Source organism: Tupaia chinensis, unplaced genomic scaffold (assembly GCF_000334495.1).
Source record: "Tupaia chinensis unplaced genomic scaffold, TupChi_1.0 Scaffold000198_1, whole genome shotgun sequence".
In the NCBI taxonomy this organism is placed as follows: Eukaryota; Metazoa; Chordata; class Mammalia; order Scandentia; family Tupaiidae; genus Tupaia; species Tupaia belangeri.
Window position 1 is genome coordinate 2,321,948 of NW_006159673.1, and position 10,674 is coordinate 2,332,621.

General features: G+C 53.3%; 1 protein-coding gene across 1 annotated transcript in view; it reads left to right on the top strand.

Annotated features, from left to right (window-relative positions):
• TBX19 (T-box transcription factor 19) overlaps positions 1-10,674 on the top strand; it is a 17,036-nt gene that overhangs the window by 4,698 nt on the left and 1,664 nt on the right. The window contains exons 4-7 of the mRNA XM_006147051.1: positions 1,157-1,218; positions 3,313-3,374; positions 5,179-5,352; positions 8,185-8,320. Of these exons, the coding sequence (XP_006147113.1) occupies positions 1,157-1,218; positions 3,313-3,374; positions 5,179-5,352; positions 8,185-8,320 (434 nt within the window). The remainder of the gene's footprint in view (positions 1-1,156; positions 1,219-3,312; positions 3,375-5,178; positions 5,353-8,184; positions 8,321-10,674) is intronic.

The following is a 10,674-nucleotide window of genomic DNA, read 5'->3' on the forward strand; positions in this document are numbered from 1 at the left end:
CCTTGAACCTGTTCCATGGCAACTGAGCTCTGGAACCGAACCCCAGAGTGCCCCTCTGCCCTCAGGGCTACCCTGCCAGGCCCACAGAGCTGCGCCTTGAGAGACCAGGGTGAGGGGTAGGAGAGTCAGCCTCACTCTCACCAGACGTCCCAGGCTGAGCTGCGGAGACATAGCCCCTCGTGTCTGGCCCACCCTCTGCTCCCTTCCGGCTTCCTCCCGTAGCTCTGGCCGGAGGGTGGCGCGCTTTAGTTTCCTTTGCATCCTGCCCCCGGGGGCTGTGAGCCTCAGGCCTGCACTGACAAGACGTCCTGCCAGGGTCAGTCACGCGGCCAGAATGAGCAGGGCGTGGCCCCCTGCCGGGTCTCACCCCGGGGCGTGGGAGCTGCATGGAGTGGAGGGGGTGCCCTGACTCGAGGGCCTCACGCCTCCGGGGAGAGTGACGCGAGCGCCTGTCTCTGGCTCGCTCTGTCTTTCTATCGCTGTCCTCGTATACTTATCTCCATTGTCTCTCTATCTTGACCTCTATCTCTATCTCTGTCCCCCCAGCATCGCCCTATCTCTGTGTCTCTCTAGCTCCTCCTTGATCTCCATGTTTCTATCTCTGTCTCCATCATTTCTCTCTCTTTCTCCATCTCTCTCTGTCTCTGTCTCTCACTCTCTCTGTCCACTGGCTCTGACAAGAAGTGAAGCAGCTGAGGCTAAGGGGACGTTGCGACTGTGGTTGGGAGTGCCCGCTCATTTCCTGTGCTCAGGGCTCCAGTGGGAGAGCGATGAAGAAGGAGGGAATTGTCCCCTCCAGGACAGGTGCCACTCCTGGCTGCCTTCCACTGCATTCCACGTGGGGATGCAAGGGGCCGACAGGCGGGTGTTCGGGGACTGTCAACCCCTGAGGGGATGCATGACTGAAAGGGCGAATGGCACGCGTAGCAAGCAGGCTCATGGCCTCACTGCCTGGGCCCACTTCTCATTTAACCTCCGGCCGCAGTGGAAGGTCCTGTCCAGGGATGGTGCAGGAGTGAGCCAAGGAGCATGGGGTGGGGGACGAGAGGGCAGGGGACGAGAGGGCGCGGTCCTGCGGTCTCAGGAGTTCACGGGGGGCGGGCCAGGTCTTCCTCCCAGGCGCGCCCTAACTAACCCTTCCTGTCTTCGTGTGAAGATAACAGCCCTCAAAATCAAGTACAACCCCTTCGCCAAGGCCTTCCTGGACGCCAAGGAGAGGTGAGTACGGGCATCGCGGGGACGCCTGGCTGCCTTCTGCCAACGCCACGCTTGTCGGCTCCAAAGGAACTGAACTAGCAGAGCTGGTGCTGCCTCGGATGCTTCAATGTCAGTCCGGTATTCAACAAAGTCAACACAATCCAACCAAATGCTAACCGTGTGTGCGCTGTGTCTGGGGCCCGGGGGACCTCCGCCGGTTCCGCTTTGTCAGCTCTTGAACATGGCATAATCATATTTAGAGAAAAAAAGTGATTTAGGTTTTAATATGTTTAAAATTTAATTAAAACCTTTTTCTGTTTTTAGTCCTTAATCACCAGAGGCCAAGTGCACCCATCAGAGAGAATCAGAGAGAGAAGGAGAGAGAGAGGGAGAGGAAGAAAGCACCCTCGATGGGACGTGGTCCCCCTGCAAGCCCTTCCTCTGTTCGCCCACCCCATCGAGACTGTGGGCATGCGCATATCTGCGCTGTGTGGTTTTTAAGTTCCCAGAGCCAGGATTCAAACTGGACAGTCATATGGGGTCCGGGTTCCTTAACCATTAGGCTGTGGCATTTCTGTTCCTCTCCTATGACTTCTCTGAGTAATTTGGGTTTTTGAGAGAGAGAAAGTGAGAAAGCAAGCCACCAGGTCCAGGACTCGAACCACAGTCAACCATGGGGGAATTCCCCGCTCTTAACCATCATGCCACCTGCTGTCTCTGATTTTTTAATTCTTTTTTAAAAGAATTATTTAACTTAATTTTATTAATTTTTTTTAGTTTGACCAAAGGGGGAGAGAGAGAGAGAGAAAGAGTGAGAGAGAAACTCTCTCTCAAACTGTGGGACTCAAACTGTGGTCGGTCATGTGGGAGTCCAGCACCATAACCACCACACCACCTACCTGCCCTCAGTAATATGATTTTCAGTTTTTTCTTTTAGTTTTTACAGCTACACTTAGCTCAGGAATGGCGGGTGACAGTGGGCTCACATTGCTCTGGTGCGAGAAGTCGGAGACCTGGAGGCCAGGGGCGAGGACTGCACTAGGTCCGGTGGCTCCCCATCCCCACACCGGCATTCGGGGACAAACTAAGAGATCGTTAATCACCATTGGCTTTCCTATTGACCGGGCTGGAGGGCTCGTCGGATTTTACTGCCCGAGTTTCAGATACCTTTGGTGGCCTTGTAACTTCCCGATCGTTCCTTTCCACCTTCAGGAACCCACTCCGGCTCCGTAATGATGGACAGGTGTGGGCGATGACGTGTCCAGACACCTGTCCTTCCAGCACTGAGTACACTGTGATAATGTAGAACACACTGTCACTTTCTGATAACTAAAGGCCCAGAGGACAAGCTGATAGGGGACGTGAGGCTGGGTTCAGAGCGACAGTGGTGTGGTTTCATAGAGGATCCAGGTGCTTGAGTAAGAGGTCCTGACTGAGTTCCCACCCTGCCATGTGCTGGTGGTTTGATCTGGCAAGAGCCGGTTCCTCCTTGAGACCTACTTTTCTGGCCTACAGAGGGGCAGAGGACCACCCTCCCAGGGCTTGGTGGGCCCAGCGTGTCACACGCAGACTGTCCCTGAAGCCCATGCAAGTCTTAGCCTTTCTTCTTGCTTGGATCTCATGAGGCAGAGCAACGACCACCGATCAGTGAGATCAAACTAACAGGAAGGCCGAGCAGGTGGTGTGGTGGGCAAGGTGCTGGATGCCTACATGGCCAACCGCGGTTCGAGTCCCAGACCCGTGACTTGAAAATCACACCCGGCGTGCGTGCATACGTGCCCAACATCTCATGAAGAGAAGGGAGTGTGGTGTGGCCATCTCCCCTGGGGGACGATATCTCATTTTCCTTCTCTCTGTCTCTCTCTGGTGAGTGCGTGCACCCTATGGCAAAAACCTTCAAAACAACAAACCCCTGAGCAGTGGTTAGCCTAAGCGTGGCAGGTGGGGCTGACCGTTAAGTGGCAGTGTAAAGGGAAACTGCGTGGTAGGTGGGGGGGTCGGGGCGGGGTGGGGAGGAGCCATGAGGAACAGGTGTTGGGCTTTCTTCTCCGAGAGTCTCAGTCCCGCTGGCCTGTGTGAGCTGGTCAGTGTGGCGCCCTCCCCTTACTCTTTCAGAAATCACCTCAAAGACCTTCCGGAGGCCATCTCAGAGGGACAGCACGTGGCCTGCCCCCACCGTGAGTGGCAGCCCTGGGGTGGGGTGTGCGGGCGGGCGGGGTCTGTGCCGCGGGGCCCTCTCTCACACCAGGCTCTGGAGGTGCCCCAGCTGCAGCTGTGCCTTCCTGGAAGGAAGTTCATGCCTTCCGGAATCCCAGCGGGCAGGCTACCAGCTGAGGCGCCCGAACAGGCCTCAGGCAGGGTGAGCGTGGAGGGGTGCACGTCTCAGGCGCGAGTTTCCCAGTCGGTGGGCTGAGCGCTCCCGGACGCTGGGGACCTACCATCCACTTTGCCCTCGGCCCACAGGGTTCTGTTTTGATTGCCCTGCACTAGCATGTCCTGCCTGGGAGCTGGTCAGGTTGTGGCCTTGCACAGCGGGGAGGCTCGCGTCTGTTCCTGGAAGGCCTGGGAGACTGGGCGCAGGACGTCTGGGGTCCCGAGCGAGCACTGCATGCTCCACCAGGGCCCGCCCCGCGTCCGTGAGGTCGCCTTGGCCTCGTGACAGAAGGTAGAGGTGTCCATGAAGCTGCAAGTGACATCTGAGTAGGAAGTTAGCCCTGGGCCTGGGCCTGGGCCGCCTTCCACTGGGTGGGGGGGCTTGCTGAGAGCCCTCGGGTTCCACACCGGGTGTCCCTCACGCCCGCCTTCCCCCAAGCCTGGATGTGCCTTCCATGCTGGAAGAGCAGCATGTCCGTGCAGAGGGGTGCTGGTGGCAGTATGGTCATGCAGTACAGCTGTGCCGAGGGGAGCGGGTGACGTGGAGTAACAGCCTGCCAGGTGGGCGTGGGCTGCTGTGGACCTGCAGACCACACCTCCTGAGTTCACCCTTCACACCCTGGCACGCTCCTGGAGGTGTGCACGCTACTCGTGGCCAACCACGTGGCCCTGGGCCCACTTGCCCGGTGGATTCCTTGGTCAGGAGGGTCCCTGGTCATGTGTTTATACAGCAGTGGGAAAATGAGGGTGACAAGAGGATTTGTGGGGAATGACTGGGCCCCAGTAATAGAAACTCTGAGTGATTCCTGTCTTAACCTTCAGAAGCATTAGGCAGCGAGAGTGGGCTGTCATTCCAGGCCCCATCACCTCATGTGGGAGCCCAGGCCACAGCCCTCAGCCAGGACCTGAAGGACCAGCTCGGTCCAGTCCGAATGCCCAGCCTGGTCTCTACCGAGGTCTGCGGGTGGGGGGCGTGCTTGGTGTTCAGAGCCGGCAGGGCCAATCTTGGCCTTGCCCCTGCACATGCTCAGAGCAGAGTCCTCCCAGCATCCTCGCGGGCGGCTTCCTGCGACAGTTCAGCAGAAGGCTGCTGTCCAGAGGGGCTCGGCCACCCCTGGGTCCCACTGTGGGTGGTGGGAGGCAGGACGTTTCCTCTGGCCGGGGTGAGCGGAAGGCACCTTCCTGCAGGGCAGACATGGTGAGCCCCTCTCTGGCTCTGTGGGGCCGCTGAATCTATCCTGGGGAGCCAGGGTGAGTGGGCCGCATGCCCATCTACCGCCGTCTAGATGACGTGTTTGATTAGGTCAGAAGCGACCTCACTTTGGACCGCCGTCTAGATGACGTGTTTGATTAGGTCAGAAGCGACCTCACTTTGGCATCTCTGTGAGGTCTGCACCCAGGCCGTGTTTTGTACAGCTGCCTCCTGCTGTTGCTTAGGGGTTTCACTCATTCGCACGGGTCTCGTGTCAATCTCCAGAGAAGCCACCTTACCTGCTCCTGGGGAAGGGGTGGCACCCCACGGGGTGGGCGTCAGTGCCATTCACAGGGCACATAGCTGTGCGAAGCAGCTGGTCACCCCGTGCTGCATCTCCCTCTCGTCTGTTCTAGTGGGGGGCTGGATCTTCTCCAATCCAGATGGAAATACCAGTTACCAGTACACGGCTCCTCTGCCTCTGCCCGCTCCCCACACCCACCACGGCTGTGAGCGCTACTCTGGCCTCCGAGGACACCGGCAGGCGCCCTACCCTCCTGCCTACGTGCACAGAAACCATTCTCCCACAGGTGTGCTGGGCGCTAATTAACCCCTCGGGGTGTGGGCTGGGGTGGATAGACAGGAGAAATGGATCCACAGTGAGTAAGAAATAGTGTCTGAGGATAGAATCACTTTCATCTGATATGCATATGTAATTTGATGCTTTATTTTATTTTTATTTATTTTTTTGAGAGTTTTTTTTTTTTTTTTGAGAGGTTTTCGCTATAGGGCGCGTGCGCTTGCCAGACAGACAGAGAGAAACATAGAGACAGAAAGCGAGAAATCACCCCCCAGGGGGGATGGTCACGCCGCAATCCCTTCTCCATTCTCCTCTCGGGATCTTGGGCATGCACACACACATGCCCGGCATGAGTTCTAAGCCACCAGGTCTGGGACTCAAACCACGGTCTACTACATGGGAGTCCAGCAACATAGCTATTATGCCAATTGCTGGTCCCTATTTTAAGCTCATGCAATCACACTGGTCATCGAGTTATACCGTGTTAGTGGTTTGCAATGACTGTAGAACGCCACTTCGGCAGCCCGAGGCGCTGGTGCACGGCAGGGAGGCTGTGGACCTGCAGCACTCGGCCATGGCCCTTTCACAGCTCTTTTCTGCAGAAAGAGCTCACGGCTCTGCCTGGGGCATGCTGGGCGCCGCCTGGAGATTCACTGGGAGCTGGCTGGGGAGCTGTCCCTGAACACTCAGGCCTTCATCTGCTTCAGGGGAGGCAGTCAGCCCAGTCCCGCTGATTCCTGCAGCCGGGCCATTTCACCACCGGGTGCTGCGTGCGTGCCTTTGCTCGGGGCTCCTGATGTGTCTCTCTTGGTCTGTGTGCTCTCAGACCTCGCCTGGTTATCCGTTTTGTAGGAAGAATGGAGAAACAGAAATAAAGGTTAATTTTGCACTCAATTATTCATCAAATATTTGTCGAGGACTGACAAGGTGCCGGGCTGTGTCCCAGGCTTACGGACAAAATGGACAAATGCCTTGTCCTTAAGGAGAGTCTATGCTAATGTGGACACTAAGTAAATGAGTGACAGTCATGGCGCGGGGGTGCTGGGGTGTTGGGAGTCCTGCCTCCCTCCCCCCTCAGTGACACCTGAGCTCTGCCTTTGCAGAGGGCTCCCCTGGTCACCAGCTTGTGACTCGAGCAAACTGCACAGCTTCCAGGAGGGTAAAACAGGTAAAGCCGAGCAGGGTCTCGCTGCACTTCCTGCCGGGGCCCAGCCTGCCTCGCTGCACTTCCTGTACTCAGCACACATGGCCTGCCTGAGGGCATGGTGGCGCCCGCCCTATGGCACATGGCCTGCCTGGCTTTGCTGTTGCCTGGCTCCTCTACACTGAGGGGATATCAAGATAATTAGGACGCAGCTTCTCCCCAAGAGGAGATCTGGGGTGCCCTGTGGGAGTCCAGCACCCTAGCCACCATGCCACCTGCTGGCCCGTTAACCATCTCCTAAAGGTCCCTGCTCCCCACACTGCCACGTTGGGAGCTGAGTTTCCAACACATGCAACACGAAGCACCGGGGATATGGGTATCTTGGAATCTTCCTCGTCTTTCTCCTCTCTCCCTGTCTCCTTCTTTCCCCCTTCCCTCTTGTCCTCTTACTCCCTCTTACATATACAATCTTTATGCAAAGATACTTTATTTTTCTTCCCCATAAAAACTGTGCATATTTAAGACGTATGCACGGTGCTTGCTATCCCCGTACGCGGGGAATGATGACTAGGTCAAGTAAGTTGACATCCATCTCCTCACATTGTTAGCTGGTTTTGGGTGTGGGAACACCTGAAATCCACCGGCTCTGCAACCTTTCCGTGTACAATGCAGTGTCATTGACTTCGGCCCTCGTGTCGTGTGCGCTCTCCGGACTTAGTTCATCCTCCGGAACTGCGACTTTGGATCTTCGGTCAGCGGCTTGTGGATCCCTGCCCCCCCTCCCGCCCCCCGTCATACTCTCTGCTCCCCGTATTCAGCTTTCTTCCATTTCACAGACAAGTAAGATCATGCCTTCTTGTTCTTTTGATGAAACGACACCATTGCTGAGATGTTTAAATTGACATGGGGATCCCTGAGAGGAATGACATCCCGGGCCTCAGAAATCTCTCCTGGGCCACTGGTGGCCCTCAGGCTTGGCTTGAAGGTACTGGTCACGGTGGTCCACCTTCTTCTTCTTCTTTTTTTAAATTGAACTTTATTTTATACATTCAATCACTGCACGTTGCTTAGCTGGTAAAGTGAATTTACCCAACATGAAAACACTTCGCACCAGTCAGGTTGAGGGTGCTGTACTCTCTACCATCAACAGGTCATAAACCAGTTCTGTGCCCCACGAACGTCCTGCCTCTCCATTTCCCCCTCATTTCCCTCCTGTGCTCTCCCCCTCTCCCACCTTCCCTCCAGTGCCCACCACTATTTTCAATGCTTTCCTGTCCGCCAGCCTTTCAGTCTCTGCCATAGAGGGTGGGCAGTCAGCGCATGTCACGCGGACACCTGCAGTGTCTCTCACAGCCTGGCTCACGCCACGCAGCCACAAGTCGGCCGTGGTCCGCTCTTAAAGGGTGGTAAGAGAGGGGAACCGACTTAGAGCTGCGTCACGAAGGGCCAGCTGTCCTACCCCTCTGAACCTCCGCCAGGTAAATAAAGACGGAATTCGTTGTGAGCACCAGACTGTGAGTGGCACCTGGCATCTGGCGGATAGTCGATCAGCCTCTCTTCTGTCCCCTCGGAAAGTCCGAACAGTGCTGGGATGCGTAGCACAGCCGCGGTGGTGTTTTGCTCTGGGGTCGTGTCGTTGGTCACCATCACTGTATGCTCTTCTTGCTCCCTCACTTGTCTGTTGTTATTTCCGCAAAGTGAATTTGATAGAAAACTCAAACAACAACCTGCAAGTTTTCTCGGGACCCGACAGCTGGACCTCCTTGTCCTCCACACCCCATGCCGGCATCCTGTCTGTGCCCCACACTAACGGACCGATCAACCCAGGACCGAGGTAGGGCAGCCCCTGACACTTGCTTACGGTGGCTGCGGTGGGCACTTCAACACTGGGGCCTCGTGTTCACTCCTTTGTTTAGGGTGGCATGGTTTAAGCTACTGTCCTGTCTCCTGGGAAGTGAAGGTGACTACAGGTTGGACCTTTGGGAACTGGGACGGGGCGGTGGGAAGCCCCTGTTTGGTCACACACCCTTCCTTTTGTAGTTTTGCCTGGGAACCAGTCAGAAATCCTTTAAACTGTGGTGGTAGACATGGACCTCAGGGGAGTGCAGGGGGACAAGTTAGGCACATGCAGAGAAGCCAAGAGCGTTGGTTGTCTGTGTCCTCACAAACTGCCTGTCCCGAACGGCAGCCAGGGCACCTGCTCGCAGCCCCAGTAATGGCCAAGTGTAACATGCAGGGACCACGCTGTGCATCTCCCACCAGGGCCCTGTGCTCAGTTCTGACTTCTGGAGATCAGAGGGTTGGTGGGGGAGAGAAGGCACGTTGGAATCTGAGGGACGTAGGTTTGAGTCCCCGTTCTACAGCTTATCGGCTTTGTGAGTTTGGGCAGTTTTCTCAGCCTTACTGAGCTTCGGCTTTCGTATCTGTGACTTGGAAACAATGCGAGCAACTCTCTAGAGTTACAGTGAGCATCGAAATGAGCAAATGTGCTGAAGCGCCGTGTCAGTTACGACGTTCAATACGGAGGTGCCCCATTCTCAGGGGCCCAGAATGGACTCAGAGCTCGAAGACGGGACTGAGGAGAAACCAGATGTCTGAGTGTGTGTGTATAGAGTGTATACATAGGGTTGGTGGGGGAGAGAAGGCACGTTGGAATCTGAGGGACGTAGGTTTGAGTCCCCGTTCTACAGCTTATCGGCTTTGTGAGTTTGGGCAGTTTTCTCAGCCTTACTGAGCTTCGGCTTTCGTATCTGTGACTTGGAAACAATGCGAGCAACTCTCTAGAGTTACAGTGAGCATCGAAATGAGCAAATGTGCTGAAGCGCCGTGTCAGTTACGACGTTCAATACGGAGGTGCCCCATTCTCAGGGGCCCAGAATGGACTCAGAGCTCGAAGACGGGACTGAGGAGAAACCAGATGTCTGAGTGTGTGTGTGTGTGTATAGAGTGTATACATATACATATGTAGTATATGCATATTTGAGTATACATATTGAGTGTGTGTGTGTATATAGAGAGAGTGCATATATATACATACATAGTATATGTATATTTGAGTATATATACTATATATGTATATGCATACACTATATATATACACACACACACATACTCAGTATATATACTCAAATATACATATACTACATATGTATATATATACACATACATGTTCAGCGGGTCTAGCGTTCAGGAGGGCATGATGACCTCCGGTCTGCAGCAGTTCTTTGCGTGTCACAATCACTGGGGGGTGTTGTTAAGATGCAGAACCAACTAGTAGGCCTGGGTAGGCCTACGACTCTGCATTTCCAACAAGCTCCTGGGTGAGGCTGGTGTGGCCGGGCCCTCGAGGGCCTGGGGCCGGGCTGTCAGTGCAGCATCTCCTGCTCCGAGCACTTGAAATGCAGCTGGTCCAGGCTAAGAGGTGCTGGGAGCATGACACGTGGGCTTTTCCAGACTGTGAAACAAAGGGCCAAAAATCTCAAGTATACATTTATTTTATATATATATATGTACACACATCCACACACTCTCTCTCCCTCTCTCTCTCTCTCTCTATACATATATATATATACACACATACATAATATATATACTCAAATATACATATACTATATATACACACTCTCTCTATATATACAGACATATAATATGTATACCCAAATATACATATACTATATATACACATGCTCTCTCTCTATATATATACATACACATACTCAGTATATATACTCAAATATACATATACTATATATGTATATATATATATGTGCTCTCTCTCTATATATATATACATATATATACACACACATACTCAATATGTATACTCAAATATGCATACACTATATATGTATATGTATACACTCTCTATATATACACACATATACATACTCAATATATATACTCAAATATACATATACTATATGAACACTCTCTCTCTCTCTCTCTATATATATATATACACACACATACTCAATACATATACTAAAATATACATATACTATATATGTGTGTGTGTGTATATATATATATATATACTTTATATATCTTTATATCTATACACACACATACACACACACACACATACTCAATATGTATACTAAAATATACATATACTATATATGTGTGTGTGTATATATATATATACTTTATATATTTTTATATCTATACACACACATACACACACACACA